Source organism: Lampetra fluviatilis, chromosome 16 (genome assembly GCF_964198595.1).
Source record: "Lampetra fluviatilis chromosome 16, kcLamFluv1.1, whole genome shotgun sequence".
Classification (NCBI taxonomy): Eukaryota; Metazoa; Chordata; class Hyperoartia; order Petromyzontiformes; family Petromyzontidae; genus Lampetra; species Lampetra fluviatilis.
This window is the reverse complement of record NC_136290.1, coordinates 13,613,633-13,635,511: the sequence shown is the minus strand read 5'-3', so window position 1 is coordinate 13,635,511 and position 21,879 is coordinate 13,613,633. Positions and strand designations below refer to the sequence as shown.

Below are 21,879 nucleotides of genomic sequence, written 5' to 3'. Positions count from 1 at the left end.
GGCTTCCTGACAGCGTCACGTCGGCGGGCGTGCCAACGCCCGCGTGAACACAAGCGTAGCTTCGGGGGCTTCGCTCTGAAATGAACACACAAAAGGAGATTTTTCTTGTTTACTTCACGGCACATCGCCCTGAATCCCTGGCTCCCCCCACGCGGCTCGTAAAAGTGGGGGGGGGGGAGGCAGCGGCGGTGCATCAGGTTGCAATGACGACGATGATCACAATAGTAATAAAAAAAAAGAATATATTGGGTTATCAAAAAAAGCACTTTAAAATTTCATGCGTTGGAGGGCATTGTTTTCCACAGTGTTTCATGTCCCCCCCTTGTTGATCTTGCACCGGGGTGGTGTGCAGAGAGGACCCCGTGCCCTACCACCAAACAAAGGCCCCCATGAAAGAAAGAGCACGGGGAAACGCGCGGAGAGAAGCATCTGCTCAACATCAAATGAAACGAGTGTCTGTGTGAAACTAATAATTTTCATTACATGGCCTCGGGATCGCAAGTCTTTGCACAAAGCGAGAGAGACAAAGAAAGACAGACAGAGGCGTGCACGCGTGAGAGAGTGGGGGAGAGCGAGAGAGAGGGCGGGAGAGCGAGAGAGAGGGCGGGAGAGCGAGAGAGAGAGCGGGAGAGCGACAGAGAGAGAGCGAAAGAGAGAGTGGGAGAGCGACAGTGAGAGTGGGAGAGGAAGAGAGAGATGGGGAGTGCAAGAGAGAGAGAGGGTGAGAGAGAGGGTGGCAGAGCGACAGAGAGAGCGGGAGAGGAAGAGAGAGATGGGGAGTGCGAGAGAGACAGAGTGAGAGAGAGGGTGGCAAAGCGACAGAGAGAGCGGGAGCGGAAGAGAGAGATGGGGAGAGAGAGGGCGGCAGAGTGACAGAGAGAGCAGGAGAGCGAGAGAGAGAGAGGGTGAGAGAGAGGGTGAGAGAGAGGGCGGGAGAGCGACAGAGAGAGGGGGAGAGCGACAGAGAGAGAGAGAGGGCGGGAGAGCGACAGAGAGAGGGGGAGAGGAAGAGAGAGATGGGGAGAGCGAGAGAGAGAGGGTGAGAGAGAATGAGGCAGCGCTCACCCAACTTCTCAATGTCAGTGCATATGTTTGTTATTTTATTTCGAATATAAAAAAAAATTCTTACAAATAAAAATAAATAAAGCAACACTGCCAGGGCGCACCAGCTGTGAATTGACATCTCGTTCCAACGTGCCCCTCACGGTGCTCGGCGCTGTTCGCACAACCGGCACCTTCACGATGTTGTTGCTGCCGCTGCTGCCGCTGCTGCTGCTGCTGCTGCGGCGTGCCCGGGATTTTGTTATTTCGTCTTGTCACGCCGGTCCCCTCCACGTCTCTCCCCTTCCTTTCCCCTTTAAACTACGCGGGGTCGAGAGCGTGCACGCTGCATGCCGACGTAAGGACCCAGCGTGTTCCGCGTTAACCCACTCAACGGGCAAATCCCCACGTGGAACAGGGGGCGGGAATGTTTTTGGTCCTTTATAACTTCAGCTCGTGACGGGATGTGAAACTTCAGCTTGTGACGGGCAAAGACGCGAGCCCGAGAGACCCCCCCCAAGGGAAGAAGCGTGCCGATGCGATGGCACGCTGGTATTATTATTGTATATTTATTCCGTCCGTATTGAGCACAATTTGCAACGTGACATGCTCCAGAGCCATCGCCCCCACCCCCACTCCCCGGGGATGAAATTACGCAATTTATTTTAACCCCGCGCGACCCGCTCTTCGATTGTCCGGAACCATCAGCAGGTAAAACGCCGGCTAAAAAAACGAAGCCGAAAGCTCAGCCGTTAGCGAAATGGTTAAAAAAATTCCACAGCTTATTCCCATCATCATCATCGCCACCACCACCTCGTAAAAAATATACTCTGGTGGCGGCTTCTTGCCGTCATCTCCTTGAAGAAACAATAGAGAATAGCAACGTAAAAAAAAAATCTCCGAGCGATCGGTTGCGATTGTTACGGCTTCTCGGAAGGAAGACTGCAACGGAGGAGGGGGGGGTATATAAAAAAATAAATACATTTTGCGCCGGGGGTCACGACTGGATCATTATGTGTGTGCGTGCCTGTGTGGGTGGATGAGTGGATTAATTTGCGGGCGTGCGCCTGGGAGGTAGCGGGGTGCAGTTATTCCATGAGAGCGCTACTCTCGCTGACCCCCGTGCCGATCGCTCACTATTTAAGCCGAAGGAAATTACGCTATTTTATTCCCTTAATTGCTCCGTGTATTAAAACTCTTTTGGACAATTACATAAATCAAATTAGGAGCTGCGTTTAAGACAAGATCATTCTCCCAAGGACCGCGATCGGCAGTCCCCCTGATTTTTTTTTTTATATTCACGGACGCCGGTCGCGGAGAGGTTTTAGCGAGAAACAATTACGACCGAGTCAGCGCTCTGTAAATTAACATCGCCGTGCGAAAATAATGCCGTGTGGGTATCGTATTTTAACTTTGTATTTTTAAATCGCTCCTGGTTTACTCCGTAATCAAACGGTGATTAACCGGCTCGCTGCGTTTATTTACGCGGCTGGGAATGCCGGACGGCAAAAATAATGTGACGCCGGTTATTATTATTACAAGAGGTTAAGAAGCACCCACACCAATTAACGCGGAGGCCGCCGTCGGCTGTAATGAATCGCGCTAACCTTCCCCGTTATCGTAAATGTCTGTCTCTGTGGGCAGAAGATGTAACAAAACACCACACGGCTGGATTTTATAATTTCATCACAACTGGAACAACGCATTCAAGGTAGCGGGGGGCCACAAAAATACATGGGTATTTTTATTACGATGTGAAATAATATTTCTGGCCTTTAAAAAAAGAAAAGCATAAACACGTCCAAATAATATTCAACCATAACCGGGCCACAAGGAACCAAAAATGTGACTTGAAATTTACAGCCGGCTTCAGCGAGCCCATCGGTTTAACGACATCACCGCGGCACGAGCCGGCGAGAAACACGGTGCTCCGGACGGTGGGAGCGGCAGCAGTGAGAGGCCACGGCGGCGGACATGCGGCGACAACGCGCGGCGCTGCGTGTCTCGACGACCCCGCACACAACTCGGTAAATGAGGCAGGGCGGGCCCGATCGGTACCACCCGGGCCTGCCGCGGGGAATTTTACCAGCGTTCACCCACCGCGGGCAGTGTCCGCCCACCGTGGTGGTGGTACCGTCCGCCCACCGTGGGCAAAAAGCTTGGCGTATGTACGGTCCGCTTCATATACGCATGCTTCCAATGTTTTTCCACATTCCGTCGATGTTTCATTATCCCATTATGTATTTTTGTCCCAAATTATATTATCTGTCAAACATTCTTGTAAAATATAATGTACGATAGCAAGGTCACCGTGGTAGCTATTAATTTAAACAACTTTTTAGAGGATGGAAGTAATACGAATACTCTTATTTAATGACCTTTTTCTGTCTCGAAAAAGCTATCAAGGTGACCTTACTATCATACTTATTTGCTATCTGGAGATGAAATGCTCCAAAAAATAATCATTAGCATCTGCCACCCTGTGTGGTACTGATAAGCCATTTTTGGGCCTACGGCACAAGGGCTTAGGACTATACTCTTAGGTTTTTTTTCGGAAAGTCACGTAGGTAAAAATAAATAATAAAAATTTAATAATAAAAATAATAATAGGACTGCCAAACTTCCTCTCCTGTTCAGGACGAGGCTCCAGATCTCCTCTGCTTATCACCGAATCGAATCGCGACGATTCTGAAACGTGTAAAAATGTTTAGTTTTTTGGGAGTTTGCACGTTCCCCCTCCACCATGCGATGTCCGTGGGCTCTGATCTATAAGTCTGTCTGTAACTCTATGGGTCTCTCTGTAAATCTATGGACCTCTTTGTAACTCTATAGATATCCTTGCAACGCTATGCATCTCTATGTAACTCTATGGGTCTCTGTAATTCTATAAGTCTGTCTGTAACTCTATGGGTCTCTATGTAACTCTGGATCTCTGTAAAACGCTATGCGTCTTCAAACTTCTGCCACTGGACAACGGTCTTGGGCTGTGGTCGTGCTTCCAAAAGAGCTGCTTGGTTCAGTTGGGGCCTCCTTAGCAGCTGTAATAATAAAGTCTGATTCCCGAGTCTGGATGAGAAAGCTTTGCCCCATGTCATTAAAAATTAACACTGTCCCGGAGGCTGAAAAATATGCGATATGTTTTGAGCAAAGGGTGTTCGTCGAGCAGAAACAAAAGAGCAAGGTTTATTGTATCGTTGATGTAGGTTTGTTAGCCATGTATGCATTTGTTCGTTTTTATTAGCAATCTAAATGTCAACTATTTAAAATTCAAATGTCAGTCCCGATGCCACCACACTTTTCTGTCTTTCTTCTCGGCAGCAGCGCCACCGTCGAAACTGTTTGCCCGCTAATTACCGTAAACTTTTCCTCTTGGAGGGGCAACGAGTGTCCGTTAATGACGGGGACGGTAAAATATTCTCAGGCCGTGCGTCGCGTCTGACCGTCGGGAGGTCTCGTCGCGAGCGTCGATCCGCACTCCGCGCGCTGGCTCCGCGACGCGCACGCCCCGCGAGCGAGCGCGGACGCCGGATGCGGACCTGGCGTGCAAAATCATCCACGCTTGCTCGCTCGCTCGCTCGCTCGCTCGCTCACTCGCTCACTCGCTCACTCGCTCACTCACTCGCTTTCTCTCTCCCTCTCCCGCGTGACGACCTCGTGGCGTCGCAATCGCGCCGGGTGGTCGTCGCCATCGCTCTCGGCTATCGCTAAAGCGGAGCTCGCGAGCGCGGCGGTAATTATTCACGGCGCCGCTCGTTGTGATAGCGGACGGTGATCTGGATTGAGCGGCTCTCTCGTACGAGGTCACGGTGGGGGTGGGGGGTGGGGGGGGAGCCTGACGGCACATCGCGCACCGGGTATCGCTCAACGGTTTATTTCCACCGCTTGCGAAACAAACTACAACAGCGGCAACGACGTGACTACAGTGAGAAATTTAAAAAGGTGAGCGCCAACGGTGGCTCGCTTGTGAGCAACCGGCTATGAGTATGACCCCATCCCTCCCCCCACCTCCAGCCTCCCCACCCCCCCCACCCCCACACTTATATTTGTCATCATCGTTGTGATTAACGCGCTCCCCCGTCCCCGAGCTGCACGCGCCGTACGACGGGATAAAAGATTATAAACGTTGATCGGCGGGCGGGGGGATGGGAATGAGAAAAAAATAGAAAGAAAACCGCGAGCAAATGCGCTCGCGAGAGGTGCGGGAATGCGGAGCGAGGCTGCACAAGGAGGGGCACGAATGCCCTCGGCTGAAATTACATCCGTTCCAACGACAATTCTCCCTGCAGTGTTTCGATTCAACACGAGACGACAGGTAAGAGTTTTGCGTTCCTTATCACCCGCAATTACGCCAACGGATTACCGGCGGCGCCGCCGCAGCGCTCGGCATTTCAATCGGGTCTCCGGCGGAGCCCCGATGTTCGGTGTCCGGAGCGTTCCGAAAGCGCCGCGGCACAACGGGGCGTAGCTGTCAGCGCTGTTCTTTGGCAGCTCGGCGGGGGGCCCCTTCACCCCCCCCCCCTCACCAACCAACGCCCCCCAGCCTGCCGGCCCTCTTTCAACCGGAGCCACCGACGATTGCTCGGGCCAGTGTCCTGCGGCTACGGCCCTTCTGTCCTCGCCGCGCCGGGCGCCACGTCGTGCCGTCCTCCACGCGCTGCGTTTGAAGGAGCTGGCACGGCGCAAGCACAACGCACATGCCCCCCCCCCTCGCCCTCCTTGCGCCTGTCCGTGCCGCACACACCACCCCGGCACAAACCACGCAGCGAGCGAGGCGGCACACACTAACGCGGCACGCGCCACACCAGACGGAAGACACCAAAAGCAAAGACCGCTTCCCCCCTGCGCCACCCAACCCCCCCGACCAATAGCCTCCAACAGGCTGTTGGGGAGAGGCACTATCATGGCCGGCACGGCACGCGAGGGGGTGGCGTAGCCAGCACCGACGCCTGCCGCTTTTGTTTTCCCAAGGGGTTTGAGTCTGAGTCGACCTAGGGGGGCGGCCAAGGACCGATTCAGATAATCGTCACTGGTGTTGTCTGTGAGCGGGAATCGAACTCGGATCGCCGGGGTCGTAGCGCCAACCGCCGTTGGTGTGTGCGCTGACCCACGCATCACACACGCATCACACACGCATCACACACGCATCACACACGCTCGCACACCTCGTACGCCACCTCGTCGTCATCCTGGCTGTCGTGGACAAACACGCACGGACGCAGGCAAACGCACGCGGACCTGCATGTCCCCCCCCCCCCCACACAGCAGCACTTAGCAGGCAAGCTGAACAAACGGCTTTTTGAGGGGTCTGTTGACGCGGCCGTGACGAACGTAAACAGCAGCGGACAAGGCGGCGATATCGTTGCTTTTTTAAAATTAAATTTTTTTAAACAAGGGGGCCACGTTTTGTTACGCGCATCCAACCCCTCTCCCTCCGCCACCAGTGAATACGTAAATATATAAATAATGCAGGGGGAGAGAGGGAGGAGAGAAGAATGGTGGCAGGTGAGTTTATATTTAGATGAATTGCCGGGGCGACGGTAGGAGCCATTTTATTACCACCGTAGGCACTGCCTAATTTTCATTCGCACACATGAAATTCATTAATGCGGCCGCGCGGTCCGGGAACCACATAATTTGTCCCTGGTGACAGGCTCCGGTATAAAAAAAAGAAAGGGAACGAAACTACGGCAAAGGGAGGTGGGCTGGGGGGGGAATCAGGAGCTCGAGGGGAGGGAGGGGAGGGGGCTCGTTTCGTTCGACTGTCACGCACGTCAGAGCTGCCGCCCGGCTTCTTCCGAGTCCACCCTCTTAATGAGGAACAAATTAAACTGCGGCCGCCCAGCGGAATTGCCTCTCCACCCGTCGGCACGCGCACACAGAGCCCTCGCTCCTCGCGCCGTGGGTCCACGAGAAGCACCGCCACCGCCACCGCCGCCACAACCAAAACTATCACCGCCACTACCACCACCACTGCCACCACTACCACCACCACTACCACCACTACTACCATCACCATCATCATCACTACCATCGGTCTCACCATCAGCACCACCACCTGCTTGTTGTCTGGGCAGGGGGCTGCAGTGGTGGAGGGCGGTGCTATGGATTGATGCGATGGTTCCCTTACGCAATTAGACACCGCGTTCTTGGAGTCAATTCATTCTCCCCCCCCCATAACCCTGCCACCACCTGGTAGTCGAATTCATAAATGTCCATTAGCTTCTCCTTTACGGGCCGTATGTCTGCAGTGGCCCTGACATTATTACATTGAACATTCGTGTCTCCAACCCTTCTGCATGTGTAGGTGTACAGCTATATACACACACGCGTGTGGGAATGTGTGTGGGAATGTGTGTGGGAATGTGTGTGGGAATGTGTGCGAGTGTGGCGCAGTGGTTAGTGCTCTGTGCTAAGAATCCGCCGACCCCGAGGCCGATTCCCATTCACGGCGATACACCAGTGACGGTTATCTGAACAATTCCTGGAAATTCTCTAGGTCGACTCAGCCTCAAATGAGCACCCGGTGCGGTTCGCAAAACGTCAGAACTGGAGAGACAAAGGCGGTCGGGTGTGGTAAACTCACGTGTGCGGTGGCGGCCTTCGTAGGTGCTCGCTGACAGCACTTGCCCCAACAGTCTGTTGAGGCTATACGGGGGATCTTTGTCAATATATGTGCGCGCAAGAGAGGGAGGCGGTAGGGAAGTGGTTGACGCAACCACCCGCCCGGTTTTTGAAACCGGTCCGGGGCCTCCCCTAGGTCGACTCAGCCTCGAACGAGCACCTGGTGCGGTGTGCAGTGAACATCAACCGCAGGGGACTAAAGCGGTGGACGGAGTGGCTCTGGCCTCGACACTCCATTGGAGGCTGGGCCGCCGTCAATAGGTGCTCGCTAACCACACTCACTAACAACGACAACCGTCGATACGAACTCAAGCGATCTAAATACTCCTAAATAAATCAATATTTACACTAAATAAAGCGATCTTCGCGCGCCGCTGCTCTTTCCTTATTGCATTTGCGCACGAGAAATTATTATTTATGTCTCCGTAAGTGTTTGAGTTACATATATATATGGGGATTATTAACACTAATGTTTAAATGAAATTCCAATCCAAGTGTTGAGTTGTTGGCAGTCAATAGCCGCATTTTTTTCTCTCTTCCCAAAGCAATCTGATTTTAAAACGATCTCTCTCCGCTCTACCTCTCTCCGCTCAACGCGGCCGTGCAAGGGATAGAGGGGAAAAAAAAACAATCGGCTCCTTGCTCCGGCTCACAATTTTCTGCCAATTTCCAAATGAAAACCCATTAGTTCCTTACCCACTCGCTCATTAAGTCCCGGTTAGAAACGCACTGCAGCTCTTCATTACGTCCGATTTCTACAGAGATATATTTATCGCGCACGCGTGTGTGCGAGCATGCGTCGCACGTAGGGCATTTAGAACGAGGGTTGATACCATACCAGGTTGAACAGCTGATTGCCAGAGTGAACGGCCACACACATACACAAAGATAAAGACAAAGATCCCCCGTATAGCCTTAACAGACTGTAGGGGCAAGTGCTGTTAGCGAGCACCTATGAAGGCCGGAACGGTACACGAGCGAGGGGGTGGGTGGCCAGCACCACGCCCGACCGCCTTTGTCTCCCCAGTGGCGATGTTTACACACCGCACCAGGCACTCATTTAAGGCTGAGTCGACCTAGGGGAGGCCCAGGACCGGTTCAGATAATCGTCACTGGTGTTAGCCGTGAGCGGGAATCGAACCCGGGTCGCCAGGTTCGTAGTGCAGCGCGCTAAACACTACACTACCGCTCCCCATACACATACACACGCACTCACACACACACATTCACACACTCTTACACTTGCACAACCGTAGCGCAGTGCGCTAACCACTACACAACGGATCCCCACAAAACACGCGCACACCACTCACTCGCACACACACACACATTCACGTCAGCATCACCACCGTCACACCGCTCCGACGACTGACGGCAGAGTGCAGCGCAAACCCGAGAAGTGGAAAACGGGCGGCGCGAAAACGCCGGCAACGTTATCGAGCGCGCAAGTCAAACTGAGGGCATTGGGGGAAGCAAGGGTGATGGAGGGTCAAGCTCAGCACCGGCGCCCACCTGCACGAGTTGACAGATGAAGGACTCCGGCTATCGGGCGCTCGCGGTAGGGAAGGCACCTAACCCTCACTCCACCCCGCGCGGCAAAGTTACGTTCAAACGGCGGCGATTCTTTCACTGAAATTTCCCCTGCGTCTCAAACCCCCCCCGCCAACGCCCCCACCACCAGGCCGACGCGGCTCGTCAAAACATCCTCGATCTCTTGGCGGAGTGCCACATATTCACACCCTATTCACACCCTATTCACGGACGGTATCCGGGTGGAGGAACCTAACGCTCAACAACAAGGCAGGGAGGCAGGCAGTCACGCAGGCAGCCAGAGGCAGTTTCTCCCGACTGCCGCCCTGCTGCGTTGTACGATTCGGTGCAAACGTCGAAGCCTCGCAAAGCTAAAACGATCGCAGCCTGACTACCACTGAAACGTCACATTGAGCAACGTGTACATGCGGTGATGTCACTAAACGTCAGGGCAGGAATTATCTGGCAGGTTCGATGGGGTAAGGCAAATGGCTGTACGTTAATAAATTAAACTGAATCTGACTCCGCGGAAATGAAAAGGTTACGTTTCGGTGAGCGAGCAATGGTTCGTCTCATCACAGGCGTTGAGTGAGTAGGAACACTCTGAACTGGATTCCACTTCCCTGAGTCGCATCAGCAGGCCGAATCCTGTTAAGCAGATGCTGCTGCTGAAGGCAGGCATGGCCCGTTTCCTGAATATTCCACAAATTATAAATTCCTCGGCATGGTTGGTTACGTACGCTGCCACCAACTCCCTACCACCCCCAGCAACATCACACCCCTTACGGACGACCTTTGTCCGCGAAGGGGCTAAACCACCAAAGAGCGGCTCTACACCAATAGAGCGAGACCAGCTGCGCTTGGCCCGCGACTGGAAAATGCTAGCTGACATTGGCCGGCAACTTGTGTTTCCTCCGGAGATCGCAACCACCACCCTAAGACCTGACATGGTGCTCTGGTCCCGTTCGCTCAAGAAGGTTTTCATCATTGAGCTCACAGTACCCTGGGAGGACTCAGTAGATGAGGCTTATGAGCGAAAACATCTGCGCTATGCCGATCTAGCTGCCGAAGCACGGCATCATGGCTGGAACACAGAAGTCCGACCAGTGGAGGTGGGCTGCAGAGGTTTTGTGGCAACATCTACAACCAGACTGCTTCGAGACCTGGAAATTAAGGGCCAGAGCCAGCGTTCGGCAATCAGAGCTGTATCGGAGGCGGCAGAAGGCAGCAGTCAGTGGCTCTGGATGAAGAGGAAAGACCCCAGCTGGGCCCCAAAGTGAGAGGGCCAGGAGGTATGCAGTCAACAATACTTGACTCAGGGAGGAGGACGCCCTTGCCATGCATAGTCCCATGGGATGTTGGCTATCAACAACAAGGCAACTCCTATGACTAATTGGGAATGGGACGCAAGCGTAGGATTGATCACCCTGTCGCTGGCCGCCTTTGGGGAGGGTGTATAGTATGAAAGGCCGAAACACCCTAGGAACCAAAGGGTCACTACTGACGATGCGCTCCCCAAATTTCACCAGGCTCACTGTTCATGAACTCTTGGAAGTGCTTGCACAAAGGATACTAACATCTCATCCTGTGTTCTTTGGAATCAACATACATACGAGGATGTTTCCTTTGGCTCAAAACCAGTTGTGGAAATGCCACATTGCTATGGCAGGGGGCGGCGATTCTTTCCATCGGACAACCGTTGCTGACCTCCTCTCAAAGCGGTATTTATTTTATCAGTCCTGTAGAGATAATGGGCTTAGTCAAGTCCAGACCGGGATATTAACTCGCAAGCTTGCGAGAGCGATCCACGCACTCTAACCACAGCGCTACCCAGCAAGATAGAAGCAGGCTTCCACAGAAACACGAGCAACATCATTGGTGACACGAGCAGCAATTATTCATTGCGTTGTGGTCTAAACACTGAGCGGAGAGGCTGACACACAGATACCTGCTACATGTGGGTGGTGCACGGTGCATGTTGATTCAAGCGAACTGACAGAGGCCTGGGCCTGTAAAACAGAGGTGTGAATTTACGGGCAGAGCGTCCCATGCGGCCTGTGACTTCACTTCACACGGCACTGCGACTTCACTTCACACGGGACTGCGACTTCACTTCACGCTTGCCCGTAGCGTCCCCACGCTGTGTTTTAGACTTTAACCTACAGACGTTTCTCAACCATCCCCCACACACACGGGGCAACCTACAGGCATCCACTTACCGACAACACCGGGACCTTCCACCTCCTCCTTGCTGCCGTTGGCATCCGTGATGATCCAGAAGCGGCGGATGAGCTTGCACGCGTTCTCCGGAAGGGCGTCCGCGGCCATCTCAATCCTGCGGAGAGACGCGGTGTGCAAATGACCGATGTAAATTAAATCGTCGACGGCGATAATTTGCGCTTTGCTTCGGTTAACAGTCTGGATTTCTCGAGAGAGGCGCCCTTTGCGCTGGTTGCGTACGCGCCCAACCATCGGCGACTTGCGTCTTCGTCACAAACGTCTCAGGGAGCACCCCTGGCAGCAGCCGCCTCTGTGTGGCACAAGGTGGCTTCGTCAGCTGGCCTGCATGTTGGCGCGAGTTTGCGAGTAGCGGGGCGATGACCGCTGCGGTGTGCAGTTCAAATTGGATCCTATGCGGGTGATTTTGTATTTATTTAAAGTTGACATCCATGCCAATGAAGATCTTCACCGGGGGGGGGGGGGGCCCTCCGTGTGGATAGGATGTCCCTTGAACGTAGCTCGGAAGTAGTTTGGCGACAGCTGCTTCTGCGGTCTGTTCTCTGCAGCGGGGTCATTCTCCGATAACCGTTAAAGAGTTCTGAATGGACTAGGCGTCCTCGGGTCATTACGCCAAGAAAGAAAATGTAATAAAACTGGGGGGAGGGGGGGAGGGGATGACTTTAAACGTTTAAAGGACATGCAATTGGACTGGTGAATAAGCAGAAGTTAAGGACTCAAACGTGTCCATACGCGCCGCCTTGCAGCGTGCAACCGTAGAGTCGGCGAGTTCATTTGGCAACGATTACTCATTCCGTCCCTGACTGTTCTTCTCTTCTAAGTGTGAGTCGGTGGCCAATACTGCATCCAATTACTTGCTGTATTGTTCTGTTACAAGGCGGTGTTAATGATGAAAATAATTAGTTTTGTTTGAATTCAGGGGTTACAATGGTTTGCGTAAGAAGGCGTGGCAATGCCTTTATGAAAATAAACTTAATTATTTTCGAGTGAATTTAAGGCACGGAGCCGTCGTGGCAGGTTCTGTTTCGACCGTTTTTGACGATCTGTGGACGGTGGCGAGGTGCGGAGTAACACGTCGAATAGCGCTCGTAATAATAGATTATATCACAAAAATAAATATTGTCTGTAATGGGTTTAATGTGACCCCTGCTGCGCCTGTATATTTAGAATGGAGGATTCCGCAGTGTTATATCACGAAAAATAATCAGTGCTTTAAAATTGTCGTCATTTAGATCCGACCAAGAGTATTGCCAGTTGCGCGATCGGCGTTGCGTCGAGTGACTAAGGGACCGCTCAGTGGAGTGCCCACCATTCGCGTTGGCCAATGGCCCACATAAAGCGGATACCACAGAAGTAGTTCCGAGACCACCTCTTCAAGTGACAGAATATTAAGGTCGTGTTTTTTTCTTCTTATTGTGCGGTCATTGGGCGAGCAAGCAAGAGGCCGTCAACTCGCTACACACGTACACTCTTGCATTGAATTGTGAATCGTGAAAACGAATCAAATCGCGAGTCAGCCAGAATTGTCACGGGCTTATACAAATCCCAAACCTACTCGACACATTCGTCAATAACACCGCGGGCTTAAAATAATATATAACAGGCGATATTTCTGGGCAATGGTCCTTCCACATGGCAGATTATATATTTTTCCTTTTAAGCTCACGGTGTTATTGACGAACGTATTGAGGGTTATTTCTCATTCACCGTGCGTCGTTGCACCACTGCCAATACAGAGGCGGTGCCAAATCATTTGTGTTACATAAATACAAAATATATTCGGAATATATTTTTTTCACAGGTTCGGTTGAGTAAAAAAGGTGGAAGTAGCAGCAACAGAAAAAACAAACTTCTCTACTCTTATAACGACGGTAATTTCATCGCACGCGCGGGGAAAAAAAAAAAAATCCCTCTGACTTGCCATGCCAGTGGCAAGTCAGCAACAGGCACGAGTGCAAATTAACTTTCTGTGCCGCTAATAAGATAGCGCACAATGAGATCCGCTCACTGACAAAATAAAGGCAGCCATTAACCCCGCCGATTATAATACCCCAACACAGGGGCAACATTTAATTAAGGAAGGAGGCAGGTTGTGTGTAATTATTTCCTGACAAAAATCTGTCTCGTTGCGAACAGCTAAGGAATAACGTGGGGTTTTGTAGCTTGAAGGATTAGGGAATGATCAAACGGGAGCCATCGCCTAATCTTGTTTTACAGGGCATATAAATGTGTGTGTGCACGCGCGTGCGTGTACACGTGTGTGCATGTGTGCGTGCGCACGTATACACGTGTGTGTGTGTGCGCGCGTGCGTGTACACGTGTGTGTGTGCGCGTGCGTGCGTGTACACGTGGGGAGCGGTAGTGTAGTGGTTCGCGCGCCACGCTACGAAGCCTGCGATCCAAGTTCGATGACAGCTCACGGTCAACACCAATGAACATTATCTGAACTGGTCATGGGGCCTCCCCTAGGTCGACTCAGCCTCCAATGAGTGTCCTGGTGCGGTGTGTAAACATCGCCACTGAAGATAACAAAGGCGGCCGGGCGTGGTGCTGGCCACCCACCCACCACCTCATGTGCCGTGCCGGCCTTCATAGGTGCAGGACTTGCGCCAAAAGTCTGTTAAAGGCTGTATGGGTGATTTTTTTGCCTCCGTACGAGCGCATGTGTTTATAGGTAAAGGCGCAGCCCGGCAATTGCTCACTCACGGAAGGAGCCTCCACTAAAGGGAGCTCTAGCGATCACCTCGCGAGGCTATATGGCCCTCCCCTCTTCCACGTTGGGGCAGACGCCTTGGGAGAGGTGGGAGTTACCCACGCTTTACAACCCACCGCACCCTTTAAGAGCCTTGCACCGCTGCTTAAACTGTCGTGCCGGGCAATCGAACGAATACCCGGCGACCCTTCGACCCGCAAGCGCAGCGCGCTCACCCCTACGGCACGGCGGTATCCTTGCACGCGCGAGTGCGCGTTGAGGCTGTACGGGGGATCTTTGTCGACTTGTTTGGTGTGTGCATACACACACACATACATGACATAAATCATATATGTGCTGTCTATAGAAACGCAAGTAATGAGTCGTAATAATAAGAGGAACCACAGCCACAAATTGTTGAAAATAAAAACAGGAACGGTGCAAATGCACGAGCTGACAGGCCACGCTCGTTTGGCGAGCATGGACTGGCTGATTATACCCGGGAGGGGGCGGGGGGTGGGGCGGGGGCAGGGTGGGGTGGCAAAGGAAGATCCCTGTTGCGGCTTACTCCACCACCGCCATCGCCACCGCCACCCCGTTGCGTGAGAGCGGATCATCAGCCGGCTAACCCCCAAGCCTACCTGCCAAGCCTGGGGGATCTTCAGCACCAACTTTGGTGAGTTTGGCTCCCTGGGTGCGTGCGCGTGTGTACGCGCGTGTGTTTTGTTTAATGCCAGGAGCCAGTTTGAAATTTCTTTTGTTATAAAAAAAAGAGTGACAGTGGAACAAAAACAAATTCGACCAAGGTCAAAAAGTTGTTTTCCCATCTTCCAATTCTCTCTCCGATTCTCTCCGTGTGTGTCTCTGGTGAAGCAGAAAAGCGATCGTCAGTACCTGCAGTTTAATCGCCAAAGGCGCCCAACTTTGTCAGGCGCTGGCTCCTAATGACGGGTTAGTCTGGCTCGACAGATGCTCACAAAGCCCACACTGGTTTTTCCCACTCCCACCCGCAAATCTGCTGCTTCCAATCGTTGCCCCTACGGTGGGTTGGAGGGCAGTGAGCCTCAGGTGCTCTTGAAACCATCTCTGTGAGTCTCAGGCATTAACACTGAACCATAGCAATCCTGAGTCTGGCTCTGAGCCTCACGCATTAACGGTGAACCATTAAAATCCTCAAAGGGTTTGGTCTGTCCGAGAGCAACGGTCATTAATACTGAGCCTTAAGAATCATAACGGAAGCCTTAGTGTGGCCCTCAGTGTATTACGATAGCCGGTGGTGAATATAAAGCATACGCAGGGTGGAGCACGGATCGGCGGTTAGCACAACGCCCTACGAGCGCCGCAACCCGACTTCGATTCCCAGCCGTGGCCTACTTCAGCGGCGTGTGACATCTGAACCATCTCAGGGCTCCTGAGCGTCGCACTGCCCAGTGCAGGGTGCAGTACGATCGAACGAGCCTCGCGCGGGCCGGGTGCCGCCTGCCTCGCGTGCCAACGTTCTGACCCGTCCCTACTGGACATCTGTGAGAAAGAGCTTTGCAGCTCAGCGGATTCCTCCTGCATAAATGAACATTCTGATTCCGATTCTGAAATCGTGGGCCTTACCCACCCGGCGAGGCCGTAGGTTTCTACACGGCCCGCCCGGCGCGTCCTGGTAAAGGCTCAGCCAGTCGTGGAGCGAGCAGGCCTCACCACCTGTCAGCCCATAGCCGGGGGTGGGGGGGGGGGTCACCCTCGCCTCTACCTCCACCCAAAGCCGGCCGGCCGTGATGCCAAAAGGATGGCGAGCCATCCCAATAACAGATTTCCTGCCCGGATGAGCGTCGAGGCCCTGGTGCTCATCTCCCCGATTGACAACCCCGAGGCAGCGGTGGAAAATTCCACACTTTTATGATGTGAGGGTGTGGGGGTGTGGGGCTGGGGGGGTTGGGTCTATCCACGGGACGACCGCTGTCGACTTCCCCGCGAAGTGGCACCTATTTTATTGACCGCCCCCGCCCCCACTCCTGTAGCCCCCCACCCCCCCCGGAGGGACGATACACGGGTCGAACCAACCCGCGAGAGGAGTCGAACTCGGCCTTCTGCCGCCGCGCCGAGCCACCTGTGCTGGGCGGGCGGCTCGCGAGCGGCGTCCCGACGGCGTGAAGGGTTCGGCGAGAGCGGAGGGCGTCAGCTGACGGTCCCCGACTCTCCGCTTGCCCTTGATTGGCAAGCGATAAGGGACACCGGCTGACACGCAGCACGAGTTTTTGCAACAGCTCCCCGCGCGTGCTTATCTCGGAATAGATTTATTTCTTTTTAAATTCTTTCATACTTTTTATTTTACTTGTTCGTTCTGGTGGGGGGAGCCACGGAGTGATAGCGTGGTGTGATGTGGAATTGGAAAAATTGGGAAGAAGTCTTGGGCGCATCGCAGGGGGTTGGGTTAAGTGGGGTTGGTGCGGGTGGGTGGGGGGGCAAACAGGCAGGAAGGTTTAAGATAGAATCCTGGCTCCTGACAGCGCTGACACAGCGACGTGACGAGGGGTGGGGGTCGGAAGGGAACGGGAGGGCGGGGGGCCCGGGCGGAGCGGGCAGAGGGAGGACGGTGCAGGCGGTTTGTGCTTCAGATTAAAGAGGAAGGGTATTAACCCCCACGGAGCCTTTCACGCCGACGGGGCAATGCGCGCGTCCGCGGCACTTTCGTTGGCGACAGCGGCCGCCCCCCCCCCCTCCCCCCGGCGTGTCACGCTCTCTCTCGCCCTCTCCCACTCTCTCTCCGCCCGACTTTCACGACGAGCGACGCGGGGGGCCGCGTGCCAACCCGCGCGCGGGAAGCGCCGCGGCCGTCCCTCGTAGTCGGGGTGCGGCGGTTTTAAATCCGGCGCTCGCGACGCGCCGGAGGGTTAACCCTTCCGACGACGGCGCCGTTCGTGCCTCGTGGCGTTCCCGGGCCGTCCGGGATGGCGCCGTCGCGGGGGGGGCGGGGGCCGGAGCGCCGCGGTGGCGGGAGGCCGCCGGCGGCCCCTTCCCCACGGTGGCGGCACGCCGGACCCCGCGCCCGGCAAAGTTCGGCGAGCGCGGGGGGGGGCGCGCGGCGACCGCCGCGGAGGGCGGCACGTGAGTTGGCGGGGGGTGGGGGGGGGGCGATGGGTTAAAAAATCTCTTGGGAGCCATCAGGCAGACAGGACACTGATGGGAATTACAGGAGACGTCAGCCTTGCGTTTCTAACGAGCTTTTGAAAAGGTCTCGGGGCAAAGAAAGGGGGGGGGGGGTGGAGGTGGAGGGGAGAAAGGAGGGGGGAGAGGAGCAAAAAAAAAAGCCCAGCACGACGTAGGAAGCGTTAAGCTCCCATGCTGTCATCCTCGCTCGCATGATCTGAACCGTGTGATACTCAAAGGTTATTAACGGTTTAGCTTTTTTAATTCGGATGAATCCCTTCTTTTCCCCGTGAAAACGACTCTCAAGTCGAGGCAGAAATACCCCCCCCCCCCGCCCCGTGAGTACCGCGTACCGTGCTGGAACATCAAGTGCCGCTAAGCGTACGGGGGGGGGGGGGGGGGCGGGGTAAGGGAGGGGGTGAGGCTGTTTCCGCGAGGCTCTGGGACGAGGTGCGCCGTCGCCCGCGCGGCCCAAACAGCGCGACGGAAGTGTCGCTCCGCTCGCTCGTGCTTCAAGTGTGGCCGTTTAACAGAACGCGGATCGGCGGCAGCGGCGGATGAACCACTCGATACGACGACGGATAAAAATAAAACACGCGACAAGAATGGGTGGCACTGACATTCAGAGGCATTAAAATCAACGTGGACACCCGACCGGAGCGCCCCGATCTCTCTCCCCGATAGCCCACGCGGGAGGGAGGGACATTCAAACCGGAGTGACATTAAGAGGCTTGCGCCACGAGAGGTGCGAGCCGGCGCCGGGGTGCAATTGTCAAGTCGGCGTCGGCAAAGCCCGGACCTCTGCACGACGCTCGGGCGACTTACGGAACCGACGCCGCCGGAACACCGCGAGCCGTCTTAGCCGACTAAGAACTCAATCGCGCGTTGGCGTGCGGGCACGCGGGGCACCCTGCGTGGAGCCGTACTTCGCCACGCTCGCAGGGTGCCGGTGAAGGCGGGCAGCGACAGACGCCCTTCTCTTGGGGGCTGCCGCTCTGCCGTCATCCTCGACCGCAGGCCACCGACCCTCCTGGCCGTGACGCGTCCGGCCCGAGGCCCCGCAACGTACCGTTCTTAACGTTCGGCGTGGCGTCGTGAACTTAACGCACGTTCTCTCCGAGCCTCTCCAAACCTCGTCTGCCTCTCGGCAACACGCAGCAAAGAGAATCGCTCGGGATGGGGGACACGCTGCCCAGGTTACCCAGAGGTCACCAGTTTGATTCCGTCTCCCGGCGGCGGCAGTTGAAGCGAGCAGCGTGATTGGCTTCAACTAGAGTTGGTGGGAAACCTGGCCAAGGTGGGAGAGAGCCAACCAAAATATCCTCCTGAGGAGGAGCGGCTCATCAGAGCTGCTCCCTTCAGTGGAGGCCCTGCTGCCAGCTGTGGCATCAACCAGGACACTGCAGGGCCGCCATGTCCTTGCGCAACAGGGAAACCACTCGCTCGTACGACCGTACGCGCTAGCAAAGTCGGAGATGCGAACCGCCCAGCCATCTGCGAACGACGCAGGCCGACGCGTCGCGGAGTTAACGACAGGCGCACGACAGCTCCCGGCGTGCAGAGTCGCGGGGCAGATGGGCGGCGCGGCCACCGACGGGGGCGTGGATCAGCCACGGCGCGGACAGCTCCTTGTACTCACGAGAGATTTGGGCCGGGTGACAGGGTCTCAACTGAGTATTTTGCACCTCTCTCCCCGTCGCCTCTCCGCTGGCCTCTGTTGACAACCCAAAGCGAGGATGCGATCTGAGTCGCAGGCGGCTCTTGTCGCGTAGACTCGCAAGTGAAGCTGGTCCCCAGACGGCCTCAATCATAGAATGTTCAGTCGACGTCACTTCCTTGTTTTCCTCGGTTACGTTATGTGGAGCATCCACACTTCCCTTCCTCCCTGTAGTGAAACTATTAAACCGTTTTTATGTTATTAGGTAAGGTCCACGGAGCTATTAAGCTACTTTTCAGATGATAACTCAACGAGGTGGATTACCGCTTGGAAATTTATATGGGTCAAATACTTTGAACGCACGTTGATTCTAAATGTGTAGTGAAAACCGTAGGACCTGGAGAAAAATCCACGCGACCACAGGGAGAGACACACGCAAACTCTAAATATGCAGCAGTCAGGGTCGGGATAAAACCCACGACCTCCTGCATACCAGGCGAGGGAGTTAACACCTCGCCACCACGGCACCCCTCGACAAAGACAAAAAGTTCAATGCAGGCCCAGCCGAACGAAGATCCGGAAAATCGCCGATTCCCTCAATGGCGCTCAGTCGCCTGCTTGTACACTTCCAAGTCCGCTACGATGGTCACTGTCCCCGCGAGATTCACTCTGCTCCCTCCACCCGCGCTGAGGACTGCCGACCAGAGCGACGGCATGCCCTTGTCGCACGCAGGAGGAGGAGGAGGAGGAGAAGAAAACACGAAAAGTAAGAAATGGAAAAGCGGATCCGTTCTTTAACCAGACGGGCTGGTACACCGACGGGGCAGGCAGGAGCGGAAACGTCTAAACGCTGCTTAACCCAACGATGTAATTTTTCTTCGCGGCTGCGAGCGATCAAACGAATTGCAAATGGGAGATCGGAAGGGATGAGGACGAGAAGGCGCGCGGCTGTAAAAAAAAAAGAAAAATTGCGACGCGAGAGCGAAGATGGAAAGTGAGAGGAAGCGAGAGGGCCGACGGCACGATTGACAAAAGGGAGCGGAGAAAGGAACAATAATGAGAAATCGCTAAAACGTAAAGGATAAGGAAGAGATAAAAGGTGAAATATATATATCTGCTCGATGGAGGGGACTCGATATCCTCGGAAATTACACGGTTTGGGGGAGTGAGGTCAATTTCGTTCGAGTGGCGCTTAACCCGGCAGCGGCCAAGGCTCTCGCAGCAAGGCTTGCTGGCAGTGCGGCTTCCGCTACGGCACCACGACAGCACCAGGACACTCCGCACACACGCACGTATCCTTTCAAATATTCCCATTCAAGTTCCACTTAATTGATAATTAATTGAGCCGCTCTCTGTACCGCAAGTCGAGGGTGTGTGCAACACGTGCGATAAATAGCGCGCGCCTGCCTGCCTGCCTGCACACGACGCCGAAAGCGTTAATGCCCTGCAGTTATAAAAGTGACCCCCGGTGGAACCCAGCAATTCCTCTTCATGCCAGGAGACATCTCACACACCATCATCTTTTTGTTTTATATTTAATTATTTTCTGGTGGATCGGGGAGGTGGGGGGGGAGGCTGGGGGAGAGGTAGGGGGGCAGGGGCAGAGGGGGGTGGCTGCCACTTCGAGGTTGCTCTGATGTTGTTTTTTTGCTTTTTAGGCCAGTGGGGTGGTGCACAGCTGCAGTCCAATACTTTTGAGGTCAAGCGTTGGTGGATCACGGACAGATTTGCAGGACACCTGATGTGCTCCGAGTTGGCCACCAGCGGTCATTTCCTTCCTCACGCCCGTGTGATTGAGCGCTCGACGGAAGGAGCTGGGTGGATCGCACAGAGAGCTGTGGGACTACAAAAACCTGCTAGGCCTTGAGTTGGCCCAGCGGCATTCTTCCCCACAAGTGTGATGCGTGGGTGCTCTCCGGGCAGCCTGAGATCCAATGAGCAAATCACCCAGGCGGTGCCCGAACCTCGCCAGGTCTCTCAAGTCAAGCAGCGTAGAGCCTGGGGCCATGGTGCGATGGGCGACCAGCATGCACCCCAAGATGTCATCGGCTCCTGCTACGCTGTGCCTCCTCCCCCCCCACGACCCCCGCATCGTGGTGGAGGGGAGGGGGGGGGGGGCGACGCTCAGCAGTGGATTGACGGAAGGGCCATCCACGCGCTCCCTGAAAGCGTCTCGAGACCCGGGAGAGGCTTTTCCTTCAAGAATGAATTGCGCTCTCGCATCGGTATGACACTTTTTTTGGAGCGGCCACACAGGCGGGCGAGCCACCCGCAGATCACCCGGTAGCCACAAGGAGGTGTGCGGGGCATGTCAACCGCGCCGCGGACGAGTGCCAGAATTTCCGGCAAAGCGTCTCCCGCGGAGCCGAACAGCCGCCACGGCGCCATGCTGCCACGTCGCCTTGTATTGGAATGATGCGTGGCGGCGCGCACCAAAGCAGTGGGGATAGAAAGCGGCTTATTTTTTTGGCATTTGTTGTCATTCCCCCAAATCCCCCCCCCCCCGCCCGCAAACACCCCCCCCCCCCCCCCCCCGATTTTACCCTGATCGTGGGATCGGCGTCACTCCACGACAATAACTAAAAGCCCGTTTCGGAACGCCCCCCCCCCCCCCCCCCCCGCAGAGGAGCGCAACCCACCGTGATGTTAGAGAATGACCCACGGAAGGGGACTTCACGGAGCTACCTCTGAGACCGATTCGAGCGAACCCCCGCTCGTCGCGTGAAAGGCAAACAAAGGTTTGGAGCTGGAATTTAGTTAGCCAAAGTGTAGAACCAGATTCATCGTGATGGGTTCATTGATTTATTTCAAGTGCAGTACATTGGCGGCGGGGGCTCACAGATCACCGTCTCAATGCTCTTAACCCTTTCACGTTCCAATGATGTACAACGTGCACGTCCATCAGTTTTTCATTCCGATTAAGTTCGGATGATGGAATCGATTCCGAACGAAATCATAA

General features: G+C 54.8%; 1 protein-coding gene across 3 annotated transcripts in view; it reads right to left on the bottom strand.

The window, feature by feature from the left end:
- Positions 1-21,879, bottom strand: part of FBXO3 (F-box protein 3) — a 119,266-nt gene that overhangs the window by 9,433 nt on the left and 87,954 nt on the right. For all 3 annotated transcript variants that reach the window (XM_078863795.1, XM_078863794.1, XM_078863796.1), the window contains one exon: positions 11,412-11,527. In XM_078863795.1, the coding sequence (XP_078719921.1) occupies positions 11,412-11,527 (116 nt within the window). The remainder of the gene's footprint in view (positions 1-11,411; positions 11,528-21,879) is intronic.